This window comes from Gouania willdenowi, chromosome 3 (assembly GCF_900634775.1).
Source record: "Gouania willdenowi chromosome 3, fGouWil2.1, whole genome shotgun sequence".
NCBI lineage: Eukaryota > Metazoa > Chordata > Actinopteri > Blenniiformes > Gobiesocidae > Gouania > Gouania willdenowi.
In genome coordinates, this window is record NC_041046.1 from 33,224,552 (window position 1) to 33,241,514 (window position 16,963).

The 16,963-nt window shown below is 40.7% G+C and overlaps 1 protein-coding gene across 1 annotated transcript; it reads right to left on the bottom strand.

The window, feature by feature from the left end:
* Nucleotides 1–606: 606 nt before the first annotated feature.
* LOC114480171 (uncharacterized) lies at nt 607–5,720 on the bottom strand. The gene is made up of 3 exons (XM_028474059.1): nt 5,431–5,720; nt 1,131–2,667; nt 607–809 (listed from the first exon to the last, which is right to left on the bottom strand). Exons 2-3 carry the CDS (start codon nt 2,458–2,460, stop codon nt 607–609), a joined length of 1,533 nt encoding a protein of 510 aa, XP_028329860.1. The 5' UTR covers nt 2,461–2,667; nt 5,431–5,720.
* Nucleotides 5,721–16,963: the final 11,243 nt, after the last annotated feature.

Consider the following 16,963-nt stretch of genomic DNA (forward strand, 5'->3'; position numbering starts at 1 on the left):
CGAAAACTTTGGGGGAGAAAAAGGCTCATATGTCCCTGCAGTGGGTCACATACCCCCACACTGGCCCAAACTAGTTTAAACCAGCTATGGTGGACAATGGATATGTTTTGCAAACACACACACGCACACACACAGTTAATCATGGATAATTTCATATTCTAACTATCGTTTAATCATTTAACTATAACTAATAAAGTAATAAAAACCACACAGACTATAACATATCTTACATATCCGCCCTGTTGTGGGTTTGGAAAACATCAAGCAGACGGGCGTCTTCACAGGTTTACCCGGTGCCATCATAGGACCAAAACAACAGGGATGACCACCGTGAGGTGGGGCGAAAACCCGACAGCTAGTACGGGAAAAATTCCCCACCGTCCCCCCCTGCTGGGGCGAACATCGATTCTGATCCACGGTGATCTGGAGACAGTTCAGGGTGTATGTACAACTGATGACCCAAAACCATGGTGTTGAAAATAGGGCTTTAGGTCTCAGTGTGTGTTTGAAGTTGGTAAGGGAGGGTCAGAGGTTACCAGCACATAACCCTCCAGTAGCAGTGAACCTTTACCGCTCACTGTGATGATGGGAAGGTGTGGCAGGGTCTTAGTCCATCAATGGGGCAGATGGGGAGAGACCCATAACATGGAGTTGGTACTCTGGGGAGGCCTGAACCTGCATAGCACCGATGATCATGTTGTCTATGCCTTTCTTCACACAGGGGACGATGCAGCAGCAGGCAAGACCAACGACCAGCAGCACAGCCAGAAGAGGGAGACCCAGACGTAGCAGGAATTGGAACCAGGAGCCTTAGAACAGCCAGTCCCACCCGGATGAATGGACATTGGACTCGTCAGCTGACATGGCACCTTCCAGGTTGCGGAGTGTTTGCAGGGCGTCTTCGATGGACTCCGAGGAGTTATTAGGTATGTATGTACAGCAGGTAGCACCCACCATAGCACACACACCACCTGTGGAAGCTAAAATCGTATCTAAAGCCATACGGTTCTGAATAGCCATTTGCGCGGTGGCCGCTGTTCTAGCATTCATTTTGTTATTAACAGCTAAAGATGCATTAAGAAGCATGTGAAAGCGGTATTGAAGGGTCTCTACCATAAGGGAATTCTTACCCACGCCTATATTAGGGAAAAGAGCATGAACGACTTTTTGACTAGTTGACCAATATCTATGTTCGTGACGGACGTCTGAGCCCCATATTGCATCATGAGGTGTGAAGGTTATAATCTCACGACGAGAACGACTAGGCATTGTCATATGAACTATGAAAGACCCATCTGTGACTGCTACTGGTACACAAACGGCTGACATATTAATTGGAGGGGAAGGATAAACTTTATCACCGCACTTCAACCAAACACCGTCTCTAGCAAACATTGGGACAACCGTACGAACGTTCTGAACGGTAGCACAATGGTTTATGTCTACTGATGGTAGACCTTTGGTGTTAGTTGGTGGACCATTAAATCGTACGCATAAAGGATAGCAGTGAGTATAATTACCACAAGGGACATCATTCGTGTTTAGGTGTTTAGCAGCCTGACCTAGGGGTTCGAGGGTCTTTAGCACTGGTAGAACAGGAGGGCACGGGGTCGCGGACTTATTTTGTAAACATTCTAGTACTTTCTTTGAGTCAGGGACTGGAAGGGACACAGACAACAAAGTTGGGGATTTTACAGCATGCGGCAGATGTGAGCAAACATAGCAACTATCATTAGTTACTGTTCGTGCAGATAGTTCTACCATACGGTACCAAGAATTAGCGCGCAGACGATGATGGACGTGATTATTCTGTTCAGACAGTAATGCGAGTAACGAGTCAGGTTCTTCTGTTGGCATAGGTTTTGCATTTATAACTCGTATATTCTGTCTAACCTCAGGTGATAACACTATGTCCATGCGTGGTTTAACTACAATGGGAGTGGCCGGAGGTGTAATACAAATATCTACCCAAAAGATGGGATCTGTCCCTTGTACGTCAGGGCCGAATCCCATAAGCAAACAAGAAGGAGGTACCGCGGTGGTGTTAACGGTTAGGAGTAGGATTTTTTGTTTCTGAACAATTGTTTTTCGCAATGACAGATATGCCGCTGTAACGGTACGTGTAGATGGTGTGAGGGGCCAGGTAATAGGGGTGTAGCTTGTATGGAGGAGTACCTCAGACCAACCATGAGTAGACCATGATTGGTCTGCTCCCCGGACTTGCATGTACCATTCATAATTTACATAGTCCTTACCATGTTTCCATGGTGTGTAGCCTTTATTAGCCAGAGCCTCTAGTGGAATTGTAACGTCACTTAAAATGTCCGGTATTTGTGGTATACACATAACGAGGTTAAAGCCCCCGGGGCATCTACCTATGTAATCATACCAAGGTGAGCTTAGAGCCCCTGCTAGCACTTCCTGGGATCCCACGAGGAGGAGGAGGAACAACAGATCCATCTCTGTGTTACTAGGGTGTATCACCTGCTGTGGTGGGTTTCTGTACCTTTTTCCCGTGTGATTGGTGTATCCACGTCTGTCTTTCAGCTATCTTAAATGCAGTTGGTGTGGTTAGCAGAACTGTGTAAGGGCCGTCCCACCGTGGAGTACACCAGTGTTTTCTCTTAATCACCTTGATGAGGACCCAATCACCAGGACGAAGGGGATCTGAAACAGGTAAAGAGAGACTAGGCAGTGTATTAGCTTCAACAATTTCAGCATCTGTGAATAATTTAACCATCCATTTTGTTATTGGATCCAACTCTCCCTCCTGATCCTGCACCCACTTAGAACTGGTGAGGGGTAGGTGAAAAGGTCGTCCTGTGACAACCTCAAAGGGGGTCAAACCCTGTGTGTTTGGTGTTATGCGCATGTACATTTCTACCAGGTTAACACACTCTGGCCAGGGCCTGTTTGTTTGTTCTACAGCTTTTTTTAATCTGTTTTTAATGGTACCATTGTTGCGTTCTACCAATCCAGCACTAGCCGGGTGGTAGGAGCAGTGATGTTTTAATTCAATGCCCATGGCCTCTGTCAGCAGGAGTATTACTCTGTTAACAAAATGGGGTCCATTGTCGCTCCAAATCTGTCGTGGGATGCCATGTTGAGGTATTATTCGTGTCAAAAGGGCCTTTGCCACTGTCATTGCATCATTTGTTTCAGCGGGCACTATGGTGACCCATTTTGAGAATGAGTCCACCAGAACCAAACAATACGTATACCTCTGAATAGTGTGCAGTGTTATGAAATCCATCATAATGACCTCAAAAGGATATGTACCAGCTGGCGTCTTACCCCGAGGGGGCCTAACATTACCCTGAGGGTTATGACGACAACAGATGATACACTGACGACAAAAGTTTTTAAAATGGGTTTGGAGTCCTAGTGGTATATGAAATGACTGTTTGACTATATCTACCATCCCTCCTGTTGAGACATGGGCCAACCCATGGCTCATTCTAGCAACGACGTCAAACATACATCTAGGCAAACACGGCTTGTCAGTTAACATAAATACTCCAGAGTCATTTTTAACAGCACCTTCAGTCACCCATTTTGTTTTATGTGAATCCAAACCATCCCTGCGCTGTACTATGAAGAGGAATGGAGAAAAATGCATTACTTAAATCAATTACAGTGAACCATTTTTGATGAGGTTGTAATTCATTTAACAATGTGTGTGGGCCTGGTACATTTGGAGCTCGTGATTTAACAGCCTGATTTACTGCTCTTAAATCATGTACCATCCTCCAGCCCCCCTGTGGCTTTTTTACAGGGAAGATGGGGGTGCTGCATTCAGCTGAGTCATGTTCCTGTAACACGCCTGCAGTCAGTAAATCATTAATTACAGGCTTTATTCCTCATCAGGCGTTCTAGTACGATATGGCTTTTTTCCCTGTCTTTTAAACCCTGAGCGTTCGCTCATTAGAGCTGCAGCCATGGCCTCAGCCAATACATTAACATTAGCTGATTCAGTTTTTGTTTTCTTTCTTTCAGTGACTTCATAAGCATGTTCGGCCCATTCCATTAGCTCTGGAACAGTGAGGGTGCGGTGTGTGACACAGTTTGCTTTTATGAAATCTGACACATTTGGCAACAAACCACTGATTAACCACATTTTTAGCTGTATTTGGTATGGATTATCCACCAGCGGAGAATGAGGAAGCCCGCTATTAGCCCTAAAAACCGTTTCTAAACGGGCACGATATTCCATTGGCGTCTCGTCTGATTTCTGACGACACGCACTTATTTCTTCGTGGCTTGGGGGTTTTGTGTAAGTCGCCCTTACTCTTTGCATCAGTGCTTCAACCTGCTGTCGCAGCTCATTAGAGTTATGTGCTAGGGGCTGACGGTTAACTTGTCTCCCCGTGAAACCGCCCACCACTACTGGATATCGGTGTCTAAGTGTTAGTTTTAAAACCTTTTCCACCTCCAGTCCATTTAAATGCCATGTCTCAATCAACCCACATACTTGTTCAACATAAGCAGTCGGGTCCTTCTCAACGTCACATACGCCCCTACAGGCATCTAATGCTTCCTGCTCCGTCCATGGGCGAAACAACAACAGCTGTGGGGGATGTGCACCCTGTAATGGATCCTGTGGGTTTAGGAATTCTCCTGCACGAGGGTTAGCTACCTCAATCATAGGCAAAATTGGATATAGATTTTCCTCTATCCCCGCCTGGGCTATGTATTGCTCATCCTCCTCACTGTTAACACTTTCTTTCATCTGTTTTGACTTTTGTTTAGCTGCCCTAGTCACAGGTCCCTTTGTTTCTTGTCCTGCAACTGCTCCCCCCTCTTGTAAACCCCCTGCGGCCCCATTCTGTTGCTGATTTGTCTCCTCAACTCTACGCGGTACACACACGGTTTCATCACAAAGCTGTATTTTAGCTGCTGCTGCTAAGACTTTCTGTTTCCTTCTCTCTTCACCTTTCTCTATCTGTGTTTTCCTAATACTCATAGCATCTTTCCAGATACACACTACTCTTAAGTGGTCTGCTATTAACTCAGCCTGCTTAGGACGTAACTTTTTTAATGCCTTCACTCTTTTTCCTTTACACCAGATGGACACTTTTTCTATTCCAGCTTCGTCTGATAATTTCCCTGCAAACCCACAATTTTTGTACCAATCATCTAGATAGCAACAACTACCGGGATACTTTCTCTGCATGAATTTCACATCATTATTTTCCATCAATGCTTTACGCTGCGCGTTACCCATGTTCTCAGCACGGGATTTACAGACACCGTTACAACAAAGAAACACCACAAAGAAACAACACACAAAGAAACAACACACAACAACTCCCGTCTGCTCTCTGTCCCTTTACCACGCCGTGTGAGTTTTACGTCACCCACCACGGTCTTCACTCCCCGTTGTACGTCACGGGTACTATGGTGAAAAGAAACAAAGAAACAGCTTCTCACCTCGTCAGTGTTCTCCCTGGTTCGTGGGACCCGTCACTCCCCGTCCGGGTCGGTGCTGGAACAAGCTGTGACCACCCCTGCAAAGGAGGGGGTGCCGGCAGTTTTACTAATGGTCCGGTTGCGCCCGCACCGATCCAGACGAAAAGATGTAAGGTCCCGGGTTGCGGCACCAGTGTATGTTAGGTCTAAATACGTTAAGACCGTTGCTAAAATGTGAATGTTGGGTCTAAATACGTTAAGACCGTTGCAATCACAACTCAGGGAGAAAAACACTATCTGACTTAAAAGGCGACCAGAGGCAGAGAGGTGCGAGCTGCAGCTCGGAGAAAAACCCAACAAAAAGAGACACAAAAAGTCCGATATAAGTTGGATTGCTCTGATGGTGATGCCTCAGAACCAGGTATTTATTATAGAAAACATAGACCACACCCAGAGGGCTGTGCAACAGCGCTCTGGGTGCAGGCTTAATACCATATATGGTAACACGAAAACTTTGGGGGAGAAAAAGGCTCATATGTCCCTGCAGTGGGTCACATACCCCCACACTGGCCCAAACTAGTTTAAACCAGCTATGGTGGACAATGGATATGTTTTGCAAACACACACACGCACACACACAGTTAATCATGGATAATTTCATATTCTAACTATCGTTTAATCATTTAACTATAACTAATAAAGTAATAAAAACCACACAGACTATAACATATCTTACATATCTGTTGCTAAAATTCTCTCACATCTTCTTCAAGGTTTTACAATAACATCCATAAGCCTTCAGTCCCTTAAGGCTCTGACATTTTATTTCAACATTTCTCTGTTCATGCTTGTGAACTGCAGCTTAACGCTGCTCAATGCAGCAGCATGGGACAACAAAGATGTCTTGAAAAATGTGCACTGGAGACTTCGAGATCAGTGTAAGAATCGTTATTATTTTTTGTAAGTTTTACTGGTTCATGTTTATTGTGTAGGTTTCTACTGGTTTGTTTGATTGTGTTGAATCAACTTCCTATTTGTTTACGACTTCACTACAAATCTTATTATACCCTGTGAGTAAAATGACCACAGAAATGTTTCTTGATGCTGTTTTACACTTCTAATTAATAGTAATGGCTCCACATGATTGTTTCCACTTCCATAAAAGCAACAACCTTGACCTTGGCTTATCCTCCTGGATTTTAAAGCCAGCATGGATGTTTAAAATACAATACAAACCAAGCAGATTCCTGCCGCCGAGTGATTCTCATTATCTTTTACTCATCTGTCACTGACTGTTACTGCTGCACCTTACTGGCAGGACGATGCACGGCCTGTGGTTGTCCATTCCCTCGGCATGGGCCCTCTCTGACCCCCCAGCAGTAATTTTAGACTTCATGTCAGCTGTGCCAGAGAGCCAGCCCCGGCTAATTCAAGGTCATCCCAGTTTTTATTTTATTATTTTGGAGCATGGAAGCCGACCTGCTCTAAGGCACAGAGCCATTTTAAAGCTGAGCCGTATTTTCATCAGTTTTTCTGCTGTTATTTTTTTTCTTTATTGTTAATCCTGTAAAGCAAGGGTGTCAAACAAATTTTAGTCCCAAGGCCAAATACAGACCAGTTTGTTTTTAAATGATTATAGACAAGAAAGAAAAAGACAAAATTCAACGTTATAGCTTTCAAGTTTGCACTTTGTAGGACTGATGTGTAAAATATGTAAGGCACAGACAATATCCAAGCAGTAGTTATCAGATATCAGTGAGCCCTGCAAATAGTGAGTATTTTTGTGTATTTGGAGGGGCTGAGCGATGGTAATCTTTTTTTTTTTTTTATCTCTCGTGGGTCAAATTTGGATGCTATGAATGGCCAAATTTTACCCCTGAGCCTTGAGTTTTTTTGATATTTTTTTATACTTTTTATAAAAGAAAATAAACCACAAACCCTGCTGAATATACATGTTTTTGAGTATGAAGAAGTGCTGTTGACAGAATCTATAGTACAACATTTAACATTTTGGTAAAAATATTTAAATTTGGCGTATATTGTCGTGAAATGTCAGAGTGGTAGCTCTCTAAGGATTGAACGCTGGCTTTTACAATTGAATTTTGCTATTGGCTGAGCCCGATGTGACAATTTACGAGAACTGGCCAAAATCAAACCGATGCTTACTAAGCAACATTTTGAGACATTGACCCTTGCTTTTACTACTTCTCGACTGGACTACGGTATGTGGGGATTAGTAAGTCCTCCATCTCATGTCTCCTCGTACAGAACGATGCTACACGGCCTTCAACTGGCACAAATTTTTAGCACAATTCCCCTGTTCCCCTGTCCTGGGGCCTCATTTATACAAGTGTGCCTAGGTAAGCACACTTCAGCTGGCGTACATAAATACGTACATACATTTTTTTACAACTTATGAATGAGGGCACACACTCGTCCCTCTCCAGTTTCCATTCATAAATCACAATAAACTCGAAAGGTGTCACACGTGAGGAAATACCTTGCTTCGCCCATATAGTGCCCATAAAAGCTCCTGTGAACGCCCTGAATGAATATTCACAAATACGAATTTCACTGTGAATCGAGGGGGAAAACGAGCAAATAAATCAAATTTCGCTCACAGTGAGATGGAGGTATTAATTGTTGAGGTGGACACATGCAGAAAAGTGTAATTTGGTGACACAGTGCGCATTACAAATGATAGAAAGGCAGATTGCATTGCGTTGCCTCAGAGTGTCAGACTGTGGCGGAGGTGAAAAAGAAATGGTCAGACATAAAAGTGGAGGAGAAAATGTGTATCACTCTCCATAGGATGGGCATCTGTTCAACAGGTGGAGGAAAGAGCTCAGACTTACATACCAAAAGCTGGAGGATCATCTTCTGTGGTATAACAGAGGCTGAGGGGGACACAGATGCGCATCGGCACCAGAAGCATGGGATTAATTTGTATTTCCTTGTTTGAAATAATAAAAATGAACAGGTAGTAAAACACCTTTGGAACTATACGTAATTCACAATATTTCATTTCAAGTAAAATCATATTTTTAATCAGTCCCCTGGTGTTTACTGGTGAGTGCAGGCCAGGGGCTCTGCAGCACCTCGTCCTCCCCCCCACCGCAGCCTTTTCCTCCCTCCTGCAGCACCTCGTCCTCACAGGGGGGGGGGGGGGGGGGGGGGGGGGTCCTGCGTATAGACATTGCTGGTATCCTCTCCCTCCGGAGTCTCCCGTGCGCCTCGTCCTCCAGCAGTGCCAGATAAGCCACTGTGTGTCTTCACGCATTGTGAGTGCATTCCTTTTTATTACAGCTATAGGTGTTGCAGCCAATTGATCAGCTGTTTTGCGCAATGATCATGTCATTTTAATTACAATTATTATATATTAATAATATAAAACTGTATTTGTAAGCAAGCGCACGTCACTCACTCCCTGGGGCATCAGTATAAGTTTTTCTTCCTTCATTTTTGCAAATGTATCCTTCATATAAAATATTTATTGTGAAATGTGCACTATTTGATTCACAAATGTGTGAATTTCACAGAGCTGTCTTCTCCTGTTGAGGTTGGAGTTTGTCGTTTCTCATGATTTTTTGCGTACTGCAGGGTCAGATCTGCCGTAGAGGTGCACATATTATCTTGTCAGGTTTGTTTTTTATATAGTAAGTCCCAAACGTTGCTTATAAGTGGCATACGCTTTCTTTTTTTACGTATGCAGTGTTTATAAATGACGCCCCAGCGCACTTTACACTGGCTGCCTGTTCATTTTAGGATTGATTTTAAAGCAGAACTAAGTAACTTTTTCACCTTAATAAATCCTTCTCGTTGTCCCTGTGAGGGTAATACAAGTGTTTATGGGGTGATTGGGGGGTCTTTTATCTCTCTCTGCTGTCTCTGGCCAAAAAAAAACGCACTTGCAACTTTCCTGCGTCCGACTCTATCTATCCATCCATCCATTCATTCATCCATTTTCACAGCCGCTTTGTCAGCACACAAACAAACACATCCCGCACAATTCCACACTGCCTTCCGTATTACTCCCACCTCATTCCTCCCTCCTGTAAAAGGAGGGACTAATTTTCCTCCTCCCACAGCCATCAGTGAGCATTGATTGACAGCTCCATGTAAGGCTGCGTTCCACTTCTATAAAGTGCAGATTCTCATCTAATCAGACGGTTCATCAAGCTATGTGTGTATGTACAGCCACATTATGTGCGTATCCCCGTCTGTCTCTGCGTGTGAGCGTACCTGCGTGTACTTCTTGTTGCCATGTGTGCGTCTTCCTGGTTTATGCGTGTGGGAGGTGGTGTTCCTCATGGCTGGGGTACAGGGGCTGTTTGCCCTTGCATGCTATAGGGTTCTGTGTGTGTGGGTGGGCCTGTGCAGCACTGTGGGTGTGGGGCTGCTGTGACTGGGTGTGTCTTAACTACTTCAGGAGCAACGCCCATAATCTGGGCATTTTTAAAATTTCCCCCAGTTACAGATCTGCAAAAACCAGTGGGTTTAGTTGTACTTGAAAGATATTTTAAAATTGAGACCTTCTTCAACCAACCTTGTAAAAAATCTCTAAACATGCTAATTTAAACTGTACAGGGCATTTCTCGCAAGACAAATATGTATTTCAAGTCAATTTAAGCTGACAGCATGTGTTGTAGTTCTCCCAACTTCAGCTTAATAATAAAAGCAACAAACGGGTAAAGATGTATTGCAAAGAAGTAATGATACACTCTCACTGTTGACATAGCGACTGGATGATAAGGAACATAAAGCAGGTCTGACTTCCATTAGAAATGCGACTTGCCACAGTGACACTCGTGAGCCACGCTCTTGTAAACAGTCATGTTTGACATTTGCAGTCTATAGAGCGGATATGTCAGATGCCACTCATTGTCACACTCCGACAGAAACATGACACTGAAATCTGTTTTGACAGTTTTGGCGTCACTCGCTATTCCAGGGGACATTAAGTTTCTACGGACAGTCTGGTCAGCTGGGTGCTTTGTAACCTCTGACATCTACACAGTGTTACTGCGGGAGTTTAGAGTGACATGTCGCTCTTTGTGCTTTTTGGTGTTTGCCATTGGTGGTTATGAAAGTTTGGGTAATATAACCCATAGTATCAAACGACCATTGTCCTTCAAGGGTGAATACAGGGAGGGGAGGGTGGGGCGTGGTTGTGTCTATACAAGTCTCACAATTCTACATAGAAGAGAAAAAGAGAAGAACCCTACCTGTGTTGATGCTTATTTTTGTTGTTGCCTCACAATGATTAATGTTCCCTTGATGTTCTAGCAGAGCCGATTCCACTTAAACTTCACTCACAACTTGTGGTGACTGATTTCCTTCTTCCTATTTCCACAAGATTGCATCATTGTAATTACCTGGTTAGGTGATACCTACACATGTGATGAGTAATGGATGCTTTATATACAGAGAGACCAATTTAACTTCCTCTGCTTCATGTGCTCCGCCCTTTCTTACACTCCCTCATCATGTGCACACAGAACTCTGATGTTCTCCCTATCATCTTCTATCAGAGAGGCAAGATAACCTCAGAGCCAATGACAAACTTTGACAAATGGCTTGTCTCCAGGAGATGGAACTGACAGACTCCTTCACCTTTCCTCTTCCTCCAAGCCTTGGGCTGTGCCAAGCAGGCATAAGTGATATACTGTAGGACGTGTTGAGGTGTAAGTCATGCTCCTTCCGTTTCCTCCAGATTGTGAGAGTCTCCATCTATCATTGTCAGTCATCTCTCTCTCTCTCTTTGCCTATGTCCATCTCCTGCACTCTGTCTGTCCTCTGAGCGTTGGCTCTTTATGGATTCACCCAAAGGTCACTCTTCCATCCTTCTCCAGTGTTTCCTTTCTCTGCCATTGGAGCAGTCTGCTGATATCTATAGTGCTGTACAGATGGCTGGTAATCTGCCCTGGGGTCATTATGAATCCCAGCCAGGACTGTGACCGATGGCTACTTTCCACCTTCTGTCAGTCCATCACCACAAACACAGCCCGGAATGACTCATTCATCTACATTTTCAGACACTTGTCTTCTCTTGGCAAATAAAGCTCTGCAGTTTAGCCTCGAGTTTCCAAATCCATATGTTTTCTTAAAGCACAAGCAAATGAGTGCCTGGTTGTGGATGCATTTACACTGACTGCCAGGGGTGCACTGGGACAAAAATGAAGTCCCGGCATTTTCTGTCCAGACCAGCCCGCTACATTATCATGTGGCTCTTTGTTATTACAATTTTTTCAGACTTGAGCTTCCTTTTGCCAATACATAGCCATTATTTTCCTATTTTTTGTCTAATTTTGCAATTTTTTTTGGACGGTTTTATCCAATTTTTGTCCTTTCTTTGCTTTTTTTGGGTCACTATTCATCTAAATGAGCTAACTTTTGCTCAATGAATAACATTTTTTTTTCACTATTGTTTGCCACATTTTGCCCTTTTTCACTATTGATTGCCACATTTTGCTCATTCAAGCTAGCATTTTCCCATTACATAACACCTGATTCCTCTTTAGTTGCCCATTATTTTGCCCACTCTTGAATGCTTTTGGCCCATTTTAGTCACTTAACACTCTTTTCTTGCCATGTTTTGCCACTTTTGGAACATTTGTGGCCACCTGTGACCACGTCTGCCATCACTCGTTCGTAAAAAAAACGATTGCACACAGCGGCCTACACTGCTGTTTATTTGCTATTTGTATATGCCCTTCTAACTGTGTAGGATTGTGTTAAAACCAAAAAAAAAAAAAAAAAAAAAACCTGCAGTTCTCTATATTCTCAGCCATCTTAGTGTTTTAGTCTAACTTTTTCTTTTCCTGCACGTAGCAGCTGTATAATGTTGCCACATGACATCCTGCTGCTAGAGTGGCTGCCCTTCATCCTCCAAGTGTTCATCATTGTGAGACACTACTGACCTTCAAAGGATGTGATTTCCATTAGGCTGACAAATGTGGTGCACAAAAGGAGCTTTGTTGACATGAAGGTGTAATACAGTACTTCTGGAATATATTCTTCATAATGATAATAGTGGAGGGGAAAAAGAAAGAAAAAGCTGAGTGTTAGTGTGTCACGGTTCAGGAAGCAGGTTCTTTCAAAGACCACATCATTACACGTCAGTGAGAAAAGACTAACCGTGTCACGCCATGGTCACTAAACTAATTTCATATGGAACTCAAACTTGTATTGTTAACAAACTGCCATTTTTTTTTTTCTATTTTCAATGACAATTCATCTTTACCTGGCAGTGTGTTTTATTCTTCTGAGAACATTTAATTCTTTACAGCTAAGGTCAACTTAAGGTAACTTATTAAAACCAACTTTTTAAAAAGCTCAGTTCACAGCTCACTTTCTAAAGCCTTACACTGTTACTCTATCTTACCTCTGCAGTAGTTTTAATCATAGCCTTTTGAATAAAATGCCATTTAGTTTTAGTCACAAATTGGTCATCAGGACTATTTCAGTTATAGTCTTGTTTTAATCAACTAAATGACATTAATATTTTAGTCGGCTAAATCGGTTACAGATCTAGTGGGGAAATTTTTTTTTTTTACAAATGCTCTAGACAAATTTTGAATGAAAAGCAGAAACACTAAAACATAAAAAAGAAAACATACAGAGGGTACAATAGGACCTTATATGAATAAGAGTGTGTTGCTGCTAAAATCAATTGTATGAGTTATATATAATATATAATATATATATATATATATATATATATATATATATATATATATATATATATATATATATATTATATATATATAATTCTTGCTAAAAAAATTATTATTTTTTTTTTTTTTTTTTGTGTTTTCAAAGTGAACGGACGTGTTTTATTTGTTTATTGGATTATGTTTGGGTTAGGATTATAATCTCAGTATGGAGGTGAATGCAGTATGTGACACCGGAGTGAAGAAAACTTCATTTTGTGTTTGCAAAAGTTTCATTCAGAATCAGAATCAGAAATCAGAATCAGAAACTAAGTAATGTATGTTATACACACGAGGAATTCGATTTGGTGAACTGTGCTCTCTCTAGATCATTACACTTTTTTTTTTTTTTGTTTCAGGTGGTGTTGCTAAGAAATGTAACTTTATCAAATCAAAAGAATCAATAAGCTGTGCTATGTTTAAATCTAATTTTGTGTATCTCTATTTTCTCCACCTAAATCCTCAGAGTAACTGTATGTGTTTGTGACACAGACAGTGTGTGAAGGCGTAAATGAAAGAGGTTAGTTTTCTTACACCGAGCCTTGAGGGCTCCATAGTTTTTTAGTTCTATTTCACCCGGATGTATCACAGTATATCTCTTGCAAGGCGACTGAAGCAGGCTTTTTCAAGATCAGTCCACAAACCGCAATCGGCAAGGTTGTGACTTCTGTACTGCCATTCCTTCCTCTAAGCATGCACTTGAGTTTAACACAGGGAGACAGAGCAAACAGCTTCCCTCATATTTGAGCCAGGATATGCAAGGAAGCCTATACTTTTTCTTTGCTGTTGCAAAGCACGGAGAATGATTTTTTTTTTGTTCAGAGTGCACACATATTTCTATTCACTCATGTCTTGTCTTGAAGGACAAGGAACATTGCCCTTTTCTGATAGATATGCTTCTAAAACAGCAGTCAGTTGAATAACGTTGAGGTATGTCCTTTCCATGACACAACCCTCATCCATCATTAGTACAAGCATCCCAAGTTTTTTCCTTTCCACTTTTTAGATTAATGTGCAATGTTTGCAGAGGTGAGTACTGATTTATCCTACTCAAATAGAAGTACTGTTACTTGACTTGAGATTCTGCTCAAGTACAAGTAAGTCATACATAAAATACTCAAGTACAAATAAAAAGTCGCTCAATTAAATAGTACTCAAAGTAAAAGCTACTACCGGTAGTTACTAGGGTTGTCACGAGAGGTGTTGAAAAAAAAAAAAAACGATTCAGCGATATATCACGATATTATGTCACCCGATTCTCGGGTCGATTCTAAATGCATCCATATCGATTTTTTTTAATTAAAAAAATAAATAAAATAATATATATATATATATATATATATATATATATATATATTTTTTTTTTACCTTTATTTGATCAGGAAAGTATTTTCCACTGCAGGATACATTTTAATGGCATTGTGCTGTACAGTTTTATTATTATTATTATTATTATTATTATTATTATTATTATTATTATTATTATTATTATTATTATTACTGACAATTGTGAATTTATCAGGTACAGAATATATAAACAGTTGCTACTATTAACACGCGCACACAAGCACGCACTCACACATTATTTTTTGGTAATAAATCCACGGTTCCCTTGCATACAGTAAACATCTTATGTAGAAACTTAAAAAGGAACAGACCAAATCTTGAGCAATTGGAACTTAATTTTCCACAAAGGTTTGTCAAAATGTACAATTCTTTTCAAAATAAAATAACATCAATGAATTTGATTAAAAAAAAATTAAAAAAAAAATCTCAGGCTCTAAGTATAGCTATATTTATGAACTCTAAAACTGAGAAAATAATCAGCATTTAATGCTGTTTTGGCACGGTGCATTACATTTAATCTGGTTGGTTGACTATGATGTGATGCATTTGATTGTTGTGTGGTTATATCATTTTCATTCAGTCTATAACCTCTATTAAAATTAAGAAACAAAATCTGTTTTTTTCCAGCTGCTATCCAGTAGAGCAGTGTTTCCCAACCTTTTTTGTCGAATGTACCCCTTTTCTTTTCCGTCTTAAGGCGAGTACCCCTTTATTTTGTTAATTTGCATCAGAAGGCTCGTCTGAAAGCTTCACTCATAAATTTTCTGATGTTTTGACCATTTTAGGTGTTGATGTTCACCTTTTTTATATATATTTTAAAGAGTTGTGCCACAATGTAGTATTGATGAATAAGGAAAATGTTTGTGAGCAAGCAAAAATTTGTCTCAAAAATTAAAAATAAATAAATTTACACATGTTTCTGTGTATCCCCTCAGGTGTGTTGAAGTACCCTTAAGGGTACACGTACCCCTGGTTGGGAACCACTGCAGTAGAGTATGATAGGTGTTCATTAAAGTACTTCATGTTTGTGAAATATTCGATTCAAACATTTATTTTTGTTTTGTTTTGTTTCCCTTATTTTAAAGTTTGACTTTTATCCAAGAACTAACACATGCTTTCCCATTTTAATTTGTCATTTATCAGCACGAACAACACTTTACAGTGGAAATATCCATCTCTTTCATCATGTTTTGCACATTCTATTGAAAATGCTGTGCCTTGGGTAAACGAAATTACCATCATATTTTCTTTCTAGAACAATCATTAAAAAGTATGAAGCATATTTACATAATACAGTTTTTTTATCCTATTTTTCAATCAATCAAGGCACCGCCTGGTTCAAGGTATCTCTGGTTGAATGTGTCTGTTTTGCCCCAATGCTCTGCCCATGATAACCATAATAGTTTTTGTTCTATGGTCTGCTCTCAAGGCTGAAATTGCAGGGTTTCTTTTTTGCACACAGGCATGTGCTGTTATTTTCCAAAAATCATCACTGATTTTGAGATGCTTCATAGCCTTGCGTCAATTGTGTTTACCTATTCAGCGTGTGTGTGGCTGATGGATGACAAAAGCCGGGATGAGAATGGTAATGAGGTTTTGTTCGTGGCATAATGCACAACCAGGTATCAACAAATACAAGAGACCTGTCATTATCTAAAACACCACATTTCCCTCGAGATACTATGGAGGATACAGTGCACTCACACATACACGCATTCAGACCCTCTCTCCAACATCGCATAAAGGGATTTATTTTTGGAAAAGTAATTCTTTATGATTAATGCTATGCTACCAGTATATTTTCAACTGAATAAAGAGTGTATAGTGCATCCCTGGAGACCCTGTTTGTTGGTGGTTTCTTTAGTTCCAGCTAGAATATGAAAAGAGCTCTTAACACTCAAATGTTGTCTTTGCATTTCTATTCTGGTGTAGATCCTTGTGTGGATGTTGGAACCTATACCTGCTATAGGAACTATTATTCTGTCCACCTATAAGTTAGACCAGGGTTTGCAATCTTTACTCTACAAGGAGCCATTTTGCGTCATCTCACTATGATTAAAGCTGAAAAAACACCTTCTCAATGAAGATAATACAGTGTATTAAATTCTATACAGTTAAAATTATATAGAATAATGTTTTATTTAATTTGACTTGATTTATTTTGATTATGTAAATGGAAACTTAAAAGCAGTTTAAAATAAGTATCTTGCATCTTCAAATTCTTACGCATCTTAGTTTACATAATGTACAATGTATTACTGTATATTTTTTAGTTAATGTATCTGAAAGGCTACAAAAAGTAAATTGAATTTGATAACATGTGATTATGTGGTCAACACATGCTAAATGGTAATCTCTTGCCACACATAAAGGTTTAATTACTCTGTCCCCCACACAATTAAAATCTCTATTTTCTTCCAGAATAATGTTTAGTTTTCTTACCAGGGATTTAAAACTTAAGGTTAGCCACTGGTACAGGAAAGTTCATGGTCTGT